At 37.7% G+C, this 14,194-nt stretch overlaps 1 protein-coding gene across 1 annotated transcript in view; it reads right to left on the bottom strand.

Annotated features, from left to right (window-relative positions):
- The window catches only part of LOC150110095 (uncharacterized), a 279,334-nt gene that overhangs the window by 149,599 nt on the left and 115,541 nt on the right, over positions 1 to 14,194 (bottom strand). The window contains exon 3 of the mRNA XM_090391369.1: positions 12,311 to 12,467. Coding sequence (XP_090247495.1) covers positions 12,311 to 12,467 — 157 coding nt within the window. The remainder of the gene's footprint in view (positions 1 to 12,310; positions 12,468 to 14,194) is intronic.

Below are 14,194 nucleotides of genomic sequence, written 5' to 3' on the forward strand. Positions count from 1 at the left end.
TGACGAGCGATGCACAGCTCAGGATGGGTCTGGAACTGCGCAATTGGCTACCAGGGAGGTCACTTGTTCCCGTATGGATATGGACCAGATTGCATGTAAGTCATATGAATCTTCTTTACTAAAGCCTGCGGGAGGTGGAGAAGTGGAAGATGCAAAGCATTCATGTGGAAAAAGGGCTAGAAGTAATTTTCGCATTGGATCTTGGAATGTGAATACCTTACATCAAACTGGAAGATTGAAGATTGTAAAGATGGAGATGCTAAGATTGAAAATAGATGTTCTGGGAATGGCTGAGGTGAGATGCAAAGGAAAAGGAGATTTTAGAACAGAGGATGGAATAAGAATAATTTACTCAGAAGGGGAAGAGCAACATCAAGCAGGTGTTGGAATAATATTGAATAAATGAGTGGCAGGATGTGTGGAAGGCTACTGGCAAATCTCAGACAGAGTTTTAGTGATAAAGTTGAAAGCAAAACCAAGAAATATTCTACTTATCCAGATATATTTACCTACTTGTGATTATGAGGATGAGAAGGTAGAGAGTTTATGGTGATATAGAACAGGACTTGAAATGTAAAGAAACAAAAGATATAATTATAATACAAGGCAATATGAATGCAAAAATCGGAAGAGGAAGGGAGGAAGATGTTGGGATATTTGGATTGGGAGTGAGAAATGAAAGAGGAGATATGTTGTTGGATTTCTGTAGAAAGCATGATTTAGCAATTATGAACACTTGGTTTAAGAAACATCCAAGAAGATTGTAGACATAGAAAGCCCCAGGGGAGGATATAAATAGTAGAAGAAATCAGATAGATTATATTTTGATAAACAAAAGATATAGAAACATTATAAAAGATGTGACAACATATCCAGGAGCAGACTGCGATATAGATCACATATTGTTGTCAACTAAGATAAGGATTAATCTAAAAAAGGTAACTACAGGGAAGCGGAACAAATCATGGAACACAGAGCGGCTGAAGATACCAAGTATGGCGAATGAATTCTCAAAGAAAGTAGAGGAAGAAATGAACGAGAGAAATATACAAGAAAATGATGATGCAAGTGAAAAATGGAAGATTCTGAAGGAAAGCATAATTACTGCTACAGAATTGCATTTAGTCAAAAAAGAAGAGGAAAGAGAGAAAAGAAAGAAACCATGGATGACAGAAAATATTTTGAGGAAAATAACACAAAGAAGAAAGTTAGTTAATAGTAAAACAGAGGAGAAAAAAAAGCAGTATGAAGACTTGAGTAGGGAGATACAAAGAGAGATAAGAAGGAAAAAGGAAAAGTGGTTAGATAAAATAAATAAAGATACAACAGCAAAGGCAGAAAGAAAGAACATAAAAGGTGTTTATAAAAACATTAATATAATGACAGGAAGGAGAAAGATGCTAAGGACTGGAGCTGGAGCAATCAAGAATGAAAGAGGTGAAATTCTGATAGAAAAAAGAGAAGATATTACAGAGATGGGAAGAATATGCAAGTAAACTTTATGAAGACAGGGAAAGAGGAGAAAATCAAAGGAAAGAACATAGTGGGCAGAGACTGTGCATCATGAGGGAGGAATTGAATCTAGCAATTCAAAAGATGAAAGAAGGAAAATCGCCTGGAATAGATGGTATACAGATAGAACTTATAAGGAATATAGGTGAAAAAGGTATGGAAGTGTTATGGCAAATTATTAACGGAATTTATGAAGGACAAGAATTACCAGAGGAGTTTAAAAGATCAATTTTTATCACCATTCCAAAAAAGACGGGATTTTAGACTGTACCAATTTTAGAACGATAAGTCTTATAACTCACATAGCAAAAATTCTGGTGCAAATAATTTTAGAGAGAATTAGGAATAAAATAGAAAAAGAAATGAATGAGGAACAGTTTGGATTCAGAACCAACAGAGGAACTAGAGAGGCTATAACTTGTCTAAGAATTATTGGGGAGAAAACACTAAACCATGGTGGAAAGTTGTCTTTGGGATCTCTAGATTTTGAAAAGGCATTTTATACAGTGAAACATGAAAGGTTTTTGACATTCTAGAAAATACTGATAATGACTCTTATGACTTGGAAATTTTAAAGAGATTATATTGGTCACAAATAGCATCAGTATGTGTAAATGGAAAGGAAACAGAAGAATTCCTGGTGGAGAGAGGAGTCAGACAAAGATGCAAGTTATCACCATTATTGTTTAATTTTTATAGTGAACAAATGTTTAGAGAGGCACTTGAGGATACAGAAGAAGGAATAAAAATAAATGGAAGAATCATTAATAACTTAAGATATGCGGATGATGTAGTGGTGATGGCAGAAAGTGAAAATGGGTTATAACAAATTATTCAAAGAATTGAATACTCTTGTAAAGAGTATGGACTAAGAATTAACACAAAAAAGACCAAGATAATGATAATGGATAGAAAAATAGGAGATAATGTAAAAATAAGATGTGGAGGAAAGATTTTAGAAGAAGTGGAAAGATTTCAATATTTAGGTAGCTGGATCTCAGAGAAAGGAACTTAAGAGTTGGACATTAGAAATAGAATAGGCAAAGCTAAATCAGCATTTATGGAAATGAAGAGAATTTTAATAAACAAGAACACTAAAATAGGCATTAGAATTGGAATAGTTAAAGCAACAGTTCGGAGTATTGCAAGTTATGGAAGTGAGGCATGGACACTCAGAAAGAGAGATATGGAAAGAATTAATGCATTGGAAATGTGGTGTTATAGAAAGATGGAAAAGATTAGCTATACAGAAAGAATATCAAATCAAGAAGTTTTAAGATGAGTTGGGATGGAAAGAACACTGCTAAAGAATAATAATATTTGGTTAACCGATCAAGTGTTGATCAATTTTATTAATTAACTGGACCAACTAGTTTCGCCACACTTATCTGTTGGCTTCTTCAGGACACTTACACATAGGTTTAAACACTCTCACAATTATGCGTAACTGCAGATAAGTGTGGCGAAACTAGTTGGTCCAGTTAATTAATAAAATTGATCAACACTTGATCGGTTAACCAAATATTATTATTTACTAATTTATGATCAAGAAAACAACCTTCATACTGCTAAAGAATATTATGCAAAGAAAGACCAGATTTGCAGGACATCTTCTGAGAGGTTCTTCAGGACAACTGACAAGAACTATATTACAAGGGAAAGTTGAGGTGAAGAGAAGACGTAGAAGACCAACTAGAGAGTGGTTTACTGACATCATGGAATGGACTGGTTTAAGAATGATAGAAGCGACAGACAGAGAGAAATGGAGAAGAGCTGCTCATCTGCTGCAACCCTCTTGCTAGAGGATGCTATCGGACGACGACGATTAGTGTAAAAATAAACCTTATGTTTTATCATTTTAAATCCTGGTATTGAATTTGTGTTTGAGACCGACATTTGCCACTCACTAAATTATGAACCGTGACAAAAGGGGAAGGAAAGATATTACAATAAGAAAGAGAAAGTGCCACGACTGCAACATTTTATGAGAGGGCTTGAAAACATCTAAGGTATAATAAGTCTAACTGACGCAGTATAAATATAAATTTGTTAGGGTTCGTTACGCAGGGAAAATCTTACAATCCCTGACCACAAGGAAAGTAGTGATAAGACACACTAAGAACTAAGTAATATTAACGTCCCGAACCACGAAATACGATCTAACAATGGCATTGGTGAAGATGATGGTAGTTCCAGTTTGCTGTAGTTGGTGGAGTGAGTGGTGGAGACAGAGTTATAGAGTAGGTGCCCTCCCTCGATGAGTCTTTGGACTCCTTGCAGGTAATAATAATAATAAAGATGAATAGACATGCAGGAGTATCAAAAGGAATGGAATGTATGTGGAATTATAAGGCAGATGATTATAATAGTCTTAGATATCAACATGGGGAAGTTCCATGGAGGGAGGAATTGGAAGGGTTAGATATCATTAGTGATTGGGAAACTGTGAAGAAATATTTATTAGCAGCTGTATTCCACGAGTGAACAAGAGGACACAATTTGGTGTAAAGTGGATGAGAAACAGGAAATGCAGGTGAAAAAGAGGTTATAGAAGAGATATATGGGCAGAGAGCAGATACATGAAAAATAAGACTCAGAGGAGAGGACTACTATGGTAAGGAAGGCGAAACTGGAATATGAGAAGAAATTGACCCTAAGTTCCAAATCCTAGAGAATAAAAGAAAATTTTTTTAGCTATATGGCAAGTAGGAGGAGAAATGATTTTTGAAGAATAACATTGTGGGATAAAAATGGGAATAGAGTGACTGATGCAGAGGACATAGTGGAGTTGTTCAATGAACATTTTATCAGAGAAATAAGTTTTAATACTAGAGCGATAGGGCAGGTTCGAGGTTTACAGGTGCAAGAGGAGAGTTTTTTTAGATATGTGGCAAGTAGAAGGAAAAATGATCATGGTAAGATGAAGTTAATGGATGAAAGTGGCAGAATGGTAAATGCTGCAGAAGATATTGTTGAGTATTCAGTGATCAATTTAGCATGTTTCTTCCTGATCAGGTTGAAAGTTTATTTTTCACTAGGCTAGACTATAATAAATTTAGTTTAATCCTTTATCCCAGTGAGAGAGCAAACAAAGTTTGCACCTGAAAATATCTTCAGGACTGAATATAGTGTTGTCCTATCTTACCTGAGTAAGTAGTACAACACCAGGCAACTTGTAGCAAAGGTGGAGCAAGCTATGAACACTCCTATCCTAGTATCTCCCATAATGCAAAACACATCTCCTTGCAGATATGTTTCAAATACTGAGTACTCTGGATGTCAATAAAGCTGTGAGACTGGATGGAATTTTACCATCGGACGGGCAATTATATTTTAACTGTGACGGTGATTTTAATTATGGCGGTAGAGACTGGAATGAAGAGATAGCATTTGGGAATAAGGAAAATGAATTTCTCGAATTCTTGAGAGATAACTATCTCAGGCAGCATGTAAAGAAGGGCACGCGAGGATCAAGAGTTCTAGATTTAATCATTTCATCAGAGAATGTGATTGTGAGAAGAGTTTTGCACTTTCCTCCGGTTGTTGAAAGTCATCATGAAATAATCACATGTGTTGTGGCTAGTCATATGCGGAAAGGATATATGTGGAATTATAAGGCTGGTGATTATCACAAGCTTAGGAGAGAGCTTGGAGCTATAACATAGAATGAGGAGTTGAGTAGTAAGGAAATAAATGTGCTGCATGGGAACTGACAAAGAAATACATAACAGCATCGGTGTGTGGATGTATTCTGAAGACTAAAAGGCTGAATAACAAAAATGTAAAATGGATGAACGTGAAGCTTAAGCATGAAATCTGGAAAATGAAGGTACTTTGGAGGAAGTACAAGATGAATAATAGTAATAATCAGTCACATGAAGAGTATAAAGAACAAGCCAAGAGCGTAACTAAGTTAGTAAGTAAAACAAAAGTTGAGTATGAGCAGAAATTAGCAAATCAGACAAAGAAAAACCTCGGGAAGTTTTTTTAGATATGTGGCAAGTAGAAGGAAAAATGATCATGGTAAGATGAAGTTAATGGATGAAAGTGGCAGAATGGTAAATGCTGCAGAAGATATTGTTGAGTATTCAGTGATCAATTTAGCATGTTTCTTCCTGATCAGGTTGAAAGTTTATTTTTCACTAGGCTAGACTATAATAAATTTAGTTTAATCCTTTATCCCAGTGAGAGAGCAAACAAAGTTTGCACCTGAAAATATCTTCAGGACTGAATATAGTGTTGTCCTATCTTACCTGAGTAAGTAGTACAACACCAGGCAACTTGTAGCAAAGGTGGAGCAAGCTATGAACACTCCTATCCTAGTATCTCCCATAATGCAAAACACATCTCCTTGCAGATATGTATACTGTTATGCATTAAGGGATTGGCCACTACCCAGACTAGTTTCGACCTTTATTGAGGTCTCTTCAGTGGGAGCCAAGCCCAGAGTTGGAGATACCAGGCAGAAGCAGTAGTAAGGTCATCTTTACCTATATCTTCAGTCCTGAAGATATTTTCAATCGCAAACTTTGTTTGCTCTCACTGGGATAAAGGATTAAACTAAATTTATTATAGTCTAACCTAGTGAAAAATAAACTTTCAAATCTTTCTCTAATCCAGAGTAATTTAATAAAAAAAGGTGGCAAACCTTTTGGCAACTCCTATAGGTAAATAAATAAAGATGACCTTGCTACTGCTTCTGCCTGGTAGTATCTCCAACTCTGGGCCTGGCTCCCACTGAAGAGACCTCAATAAAGGTCGAAACTAGTCTGGGTAGTGGCCAATCCCTTAATGCATAACAGTATACATATCTGCAAGGAGATGTGTTTTGCATTATGGGAGATACTGGGATAGGAGAGTTCGTAGCTTGTTCCACCTTTGCTACGAGTCGCCTGGTGTTGTACTACTTCCTGATCAGGGTTGAATCATGAGGAACTTGAGTGTAGAGGACATTGGAGGGGATGGTTTAATTATGAGTGAGCAGGCAGGTATTTGAGAAAATAAGACTGATGTCAATAAGGCGATAGGATTTGATGACATATCACCACGCATCTTAAGGGAATGTTCCAGGGAATTGGCAGTAGTACTGGCATGCCTATTTAATAAGACAACTTAATCTAATAATAACCTTTTAACAGCTTAAATGTCTCAGTCATTTGAAATTGGGATTTGAAAGGGGGTGAAGTAACCTTGTAGGTTACTTCGCCCCTTTCAAATCCCAGTGACCAGATCTGAGCACAGAGGGTCCAGATGTGGTCTAATCAAAGCTTTATACAATGTGACCACCACATTATTATTTCAATTAGTAATTAGTAAATAATAAACAGTAGTAAATAAGTAAAATTAGAATTTAAAAAATAATGATAATAAAAAAATAAAGACTTGTGTTTATTATTATTATTATTATCTAGGCCTCAAAGGCGTCAAAAGACTCCTTTGAGGCCTAGATAATAATCGAGGACCTCCCGCGATGGGTCTTTTGACTCCTTGGAGGCTTAAATAATAATAATTATTATTATTATTGGCTTGACCTGTGGTGAAAAAAAAAAAACCTTATTTATATATATATATATATATATATATATATATATATATAAATTAAATAAATAAAAACTGTGATTATATATATAAATTTCAACCAATTGGTATGGAATAGTTTCCAATAAAAGCTGAAAATTACTTAAAATCCTAAAGTATACTAGATACTAAGTAGGCTGAATATGTGCCATCCAAATTCTTGGAATTTTTTATGTTACCATTATTGTTTAGATTAGGGTGGTTAATCAGAATTTCACAGGCTTCTTTAAATTTTCTTTCATACCAGGTTTTTGTATGTTTTGTATGATGTAAAGAATGGGTACTTTTTCAATCAACTTGGTGTAGGGTAGATGGATCAAAGATTGGCTCTCTGAACAATAACAGCAGGTTGTGTATGATGGAGCAGCGTTGCAAAAAAGGAGGGTAACCAGTGATGTGCCCATGGTTCTGTTCTTGGACCCTTGCTGTTTAACTTGTTTGTAAATGATATGTTTTGTGGACTGACTGGGATCTTCAGTAATTTGCTGATGATGCAAAGTTGAGAAGAATCATAAGTAGTACTTATGATGCTGAATCCCTTCCATAAGATTTGAATAGACTTTTTACTAAGACAAGAGTGTGGGGGGTTGTAATTTTAATATCAATAAGTACAAGGTGTTGCTTTTGGAGCGCAGAAATATAAGGCTATGTACTATATTGATGGTACTATACTGCAGGAAGTGGATGAAATGAGAAATTTGAGAGTGATGGTTGAGACTGAAGTTTAGAGGACATATTGCTATTGTTGCAAAGGTTGCACATTGTAGTGCTGCTATGATAAGAAATACTCCAACATGCAAGGATAACGAAGTGGTTGTGCCACTGTATAAGGCACTGGTCAAACCACACTTGGACTATTGTGCTCAGATCTGGTCACCTGGTTTTCAATGTGATGTGGGAACACTGGAGAGGGATCCAGAGACAAATGACTAAGACAATATCAGGAGTTTGGATTGCTGTGGAGAGAGGTTGAAGCAATGTAGATTGCAGAGTTTGGTGGATAGGAGGAAGAGAGGTGATATGATAGAGACGTTCAAGTTAGTGTGAAGAGTTTTAGTTTTGGGAAGAGATAGAAGTCAGAAGGAGCCAAATCTGGGGAATAGGGTGGATGTTCCAACAATTCATAGTGCATATCCCTTAATTTTCCCATTGCCAAAACACCTTTGTGAGCAGTGTTTTGGTGCATTGTCGTGATGAAAGATGTTTTTTCCCTTCTGCGAAATGGATCTCAATTTTTTTCATTTAGTCTGGTTAAAAGATCGGAATAATATTCCCCGGTTACTGTTTTACCCTTTTCAAGATAATTAATAAACAAAATGCCTTTAGCATCCCAAAAACCGATACCATGACCTTTCCTGCTGATGGAACCAACTTTGTCTTCGTTGGTGCTGAACAACCTGCTTCTGTCCAATGTTTTGACAGAATTCACCATTATACAGCATAATCCAAATTTTATGCTTGGATTATGGTGTATAATGGATCCAAGTCTCATCCATAGTAATAAATCGCCACACAAAATCAGTTTTATTCTTGTTAAAATGCACCAAGCACTGTTCAAGGATTTTCATACAAGTGCATTTTTTGATCTTCTGTGAGAAAGCACAGCACCTGTGCAAAGTTTTTTCATTTGCAATTCTTCATGCAAAATATATCCTACATGTTCTTTTGAAATGCCTATAGTATCAGAAATTTCATGCACTTTGACTCGCTGGTCATCCAATACCATATCATGCACTTGATCAATGATTTCAGGTGTTGTTACACTTTTTGGACTCCTTCACGTGGATCATCTTCAAGGCTGATATGGCCACATTTAAACTTGGCAGCCCATTGATTAATTGTTGAAAACAAAAGAGAAGAATGCCCATAAAATTTTATGAACTTTCGAATGAATTTCTTTTGGTTAAATCTTCTTTTACAAAGAATTTTATAACCACACGATACTCAATTTTATCGATTTCAAGGGATACAGATAACACTTTTGCTTCAGACAGGTTGTATAAAATAAAGATACAATGACCTGCAATTTCAGATGGATGCTTATGACAGATGTACCAACTTAGAAAAAAAAATCTTGCCAATTGCGTTGCCATCTATGGTTGAGGCTAAGAACTTTTTGGACCATCCTCGTAGAACTGTAGGATTAATATGCACAAGAAGCTAATCTCATGAAGTTGTGAAAGGTGGTGGTGAAGGATTGTAAGAAGTGGCTGTGTGTGTGTGTGTGTGTGTGTGTGTGTGTGTGTGTGTGTGTGTGTGTGTGTGTGTGTGTGTGTGTGTGTGTGTGTGTTGTGTGTGGAGGGGAAGGGGGGGGGGTTGGAGAATGGAATTCATTACCCAATATGTGGTCAATATGTAGAAGGTGAATGGGTTTAAGGAGTGGTATGATAGACTCTGTTTTGTCTAAGATGTACCTCCTATGATGAGTTTTATGACTCTGCAGGAGTCCAGAATAATAATAATAATAATAATAATAATATTATTATTATTATTTTATTATTATTATTATTATTATTATTATTCAGGCCTCCAAGGAGTCAAAAGACTCATCGAGGGAGGTCCTTCCTAAGACATAAAGTCTGTCAAGACTCATCGAGGGGAGGTCCCCCTCTGAGAAACACAAAGTCTATCATACCACTCTTTAAACTCACTGACCGTTCTCGCTCCCACCACTCCATCAGGCAATGCATTCCACGGCTTAACCACCCTCCACACAAAGAAACCACTCCTTACCCTCTTGCTCACAGTTTCCTTTCGTAACTTCCAAGGATGGCTCTTGTCATCACTCCTTCCCGGTGTTCAACCAAGTGAAAGAACTCCCCAGTGTCAACCCTGTAACCACCTCTCAACAGTTTAAAAGTCTCAATCATATCACCTCTCCTTCTTCTAACCGCCAAACTCTGCAGTCCACATTCCCTCAGCCGATTCTCATAACTATCCTTGTACAGTCCTGAGACCATCTTTGTCATCCGTCTTTGTATCCTTTCCACAGTTAATTTACCCCCTTCAAATCCTGGGGACCAAATCTGAGAACAATAGTCCAAGTGTGGTCTGATCAGAGACTTATACAACGGAATGATAACCTTCTTATCTCTGCAGGTCAGTGTCCTTCTCATAATAGCAGCAATCCTCTGTGTTACCTTCACCACCTTTGCAATATGTCCCCTAAACTTCAGGTTTCTATCAATCATCAACCCCAGATCTCTTGTCTCCCCTACTGTTTCCCAAACCTCAAGACCTTACATTTTGCTGCATTAAACTGACACCCCCATTCATTTGGCCATCTATCTAGCTTATTTAAATCCTCTTGCAGGGCTACCACATTTGCACTATTACTAATAATCCTTCCCAGCTTCGCATCATCCGCAAACAACTAAATATCCCCCTGCAATCCACTGGCTATGTCATTGATATAAAGGTTAAACAATATAGGTCCTGGTACTGAGCCCTGTGGGACCCCACTTGTAACCCTCTGCCTCCTGGAAACTGCTTCACCATACACAACTCTCTGATACCTATCAGACAGCCAATCCTGAATCCAGTTGACCAATCTGACATCCAGACCCATGTGCTGCAACTTAAATATCAGCTTATCATGTGGCACCCTGTCAAATGCCTTCACCAAGTCTAAGAAAATTGCAGTATATGCCTTTCCCTCATCTAATGTTCTTGAAACTTTATTATAAAAGGCTAGCATATTGCTAAAACAAGAGCATCCTTTCACAAATCCATGTTGATTCTCACAGATAACATAACCCTCATCTACCCAATGCTGTATACGGTCCCTCACTACTTTCTCCAAGATCTTAACAACTACTGATGACACACAGACTGGCCTATAATTAGACACTTCCAGTCTGTTACCACCCTTATGCAATGGCACTATCTTACCTTCCTTCCATTCCCTGGGCACCTTTGCCGAAGCCAGACTTTCATCGAAAAGCCACGTTAAAGGCACTGTCAATTACCTAGCACATTCTCTCAAAACTCGTGGTGAAATACCATCCAGTCCCACAGCTTTACTAACATCCAGAGTACTCAGTATCACTCTCCTCCTGTACCTCCAGACCTCGAACCAGTCCTATCTCTCTAGCATTAAAACTGACTCCTCTAGGATGAAATACTCCAATAAAGTGTTCATTGAACAATTCCACTATGTCCTCTGCATCAGTCACTCTATTCCCATTTTTATCCCACAATATCATTCTTCCACAGTGATTTCTCCTCCTACTGGCCACATAGCTAAAAAATTCCCTAGGATTTTCTTTGGATCTTAGGGCCAATCTCCTCTCATATTCCAGTTTCGCTTTCCTTACCACACTAGTCACTCTTCTGGCCTGTGTCTTATATTCCTCATGCATCTCTTCACCTGTCTCCTTATATCTCTTCCATAGCCTCTTTTTCGCATGCAATTCCTGTTTTATATTGTTTGTCATCCACTTTACTCCAAATTGTGTCCTCTTCTTCACTCGTGGTATACAACTTACCATTGCTGATAACAAATATTCTTTCACAATTTCCCATGCACTAGTGATATCCCAGCCTTCCAATTCCTGCCTCCATGAAACTTCCCGAAGTTGACGTCCAAGACTGTTATAATCACCTGCCTTATAATTCCACATAAGTTCCCGTCTCTTTGATACTCCTGCATGTCTATTCATTTTCCAAGTCAACACCATATGGTCACTCTCTCCAACTGGTGGGAGAGACAACAACTCAGTTATTATCAACTCTTCTGATGCTATAACCAAATCCAAAACTTTTGAACCTCTTGTTCCCTCTGTTACATGTTGCCTAAGACATTTGTCCCTCAAGAATTCTAGAAATTCCATTCCCCTATTGCTACATGCATCTTCCTCTCTCCAATTTATACTACTGAAGTTAAAATCTCCCATAACAATCATTCTTCTTGCACTTGCCAAACTTAGCTGTCTAAACATCTCCTGGTCCCCATCCTCTGTGCTCCTGGGCCTGTAGCAACACCCCACTAAATATCCTGTCTTGCCTACCTCTACCTCACACCATACGCTCTCAAAATCATTTGTCTCACTTCCTTCCAAATTCTCCACTCTTAGAGGACATAGGTCATCACTTATCATAAGCAGTACCCCACCACCACGCTTTCCCCTCCTATCCTGACGAAAAATGCTAAATTAAATGAAAAATTATTATTAATATACGTGCATACAAAATTAAATAGAAGAAAATTTAGCTCATGTACCAGGGAGTTTAATAATCTCATATAAATGAACTTCTTTCACTGTATTTTTTAATTTTTTCACCCATTTTCTGTTACAAGAGCTATGCAGAATTCGATTGAAGGCTCCTTTCGAAACAGGCAGTGATCTTGGATCTCTTCCCTTGAACAAATCCCAGTCCTGTAAAAGAATAGAATCATTATTCACTTCACCTATTATAGAAAAACTACAGTATAGTGGGAAAAAAAAAAAAAGTATGGAATAACTGAATGCTAATATTCAATGTTGAAGTTCTATATTGGTTTTTTTTTGGCTTCATACTGTACATGCCTCTGTGATGATTATTAAGTGGTCTGTATACAGTTATCAATCTCGTCACAAAAGGTTCCCACTACCTGACACAATATCTACCATACTTCTAAAACTCATTCATTGAACAACAAACACACACACACCTCTCTCTCTTTTAGTAACTTACAAGTTACTAACATATTCCAATCTTTTCTGCCTATCTACAAGGCTGATCCAGAAAGTGAGATCGGTTCAGAATTTACTGCCAAATAAGATATAGGAGAGGAGTTGTGTATGCATGGTTAGCTATTGTTATTATTATGGGCAACTCCAAGGAGTCGACAGACTCATCTAGGGAGGCCCTAACATCATGTCAAGAACAACTAGTCTACATTCACACAGTATCTATCATACCTCGCCTTGAACTCATTCACAGTCATAGCACCCACAACAACTCTGGCAGCTTATTCCACTCATTCACCACTCTCCTAATAAAAAACCTAGCTCTAACACCCTTGCTAACCACATTCTTACCCAGCTTCCAAGTATGGCACCTAGTCCTCCCACCAGTCCTATTCTCAAAAATATCTTCTGAATTAATCTTATAGAAACCCTTCAGTAATTTGAATGTCTCAATCATATCACCCCTTCTCTGCCTATCAACCAATTTGTGCAACCCACAAATCTTCAACCTGGATCCTCTCCACCACCTCCTCCCCATCAAGAAAAAAACCCTGACGCCCATATCTAGGCACAGTAGTCGAGATGGGGTCTTATCAAGGCTCGATACAGAGGAACAATAACTTGTTTGTCTCTGCTTGTTAAAGTATTTTTCAGCAACCAAGTGAATTAATGAGTTGATTTAGCCACTTTTGTGATGTGCCCCCCCCCCAAACTTCAACTCCCTAACAACCAACACTCCCAAATCCTTGGCCTCAATCTCCTGGAGTACGGTTCCACCAATGTGATATACTGCTGCTAATCTTTTCACCCCAAAATTCATAACCTTACACTTTGCCACATTAAATCGACATCCATTTTCCTTAGCCCAGTTCTCCAAACTATCCAAATCATCTTGCAAAATTTTGACATCTTATGCACTCACTATTGCTCTACCCAACTTTGCATCATATAATAAATTTAGTTTAATCCTTTATCCAAGTGTGAGCAAACAAAGTTTGCACCTGAAAGTATCTTCAGGACTGGGTTAAGGTGGTACTACACCAGGGCAACTCGTTGCAAAGGTGGAGCAAGCTACCAACACTCCTATCCTAGTATCTCCCATAATGCAAAACACATCTCCTTGCGGATATGTCTAATGTTATGCATTAAGGGAAGGGCCACTACCCAGACCGGTTTCGACCTTTATTGAGGTCTCTTCAGTGGGAGCCAGGCCCAAGTCGAGATATCAGGAAGAAGCATTAGCAGGTCATCTCCACCTATAGGAATTGCCAATTGGTGTGCCACCCTTTTTTAATAAATTACTCTGGATTTAGAGAAAGATGTTGAAAGTTTATTTTCCACTTGGTTAGAGTATAATAAATTTAGTTTAATCCTTTATCCAAGTGTGAGCAAACAAAGTTTGCGCCTGAAAGTATCTTCAGGACTGGGTTAAG

The sequence above is a fragment of the Typopeltis vanoorti genome, chromosome 1 (genome assembly GCF_054136105.1).
Source record: "Typopeltis vanoorti isolate ZY-2024b chromosome 1, IOZ_Tvanoo_1.0, whole genome shotgun sequence".
NCBI lineage: Eukaryota > Metazoa > Arthropoda > Arachnida > Uropygi > Thelyphonidae > Typopeltis > Typopeltis vanoorti.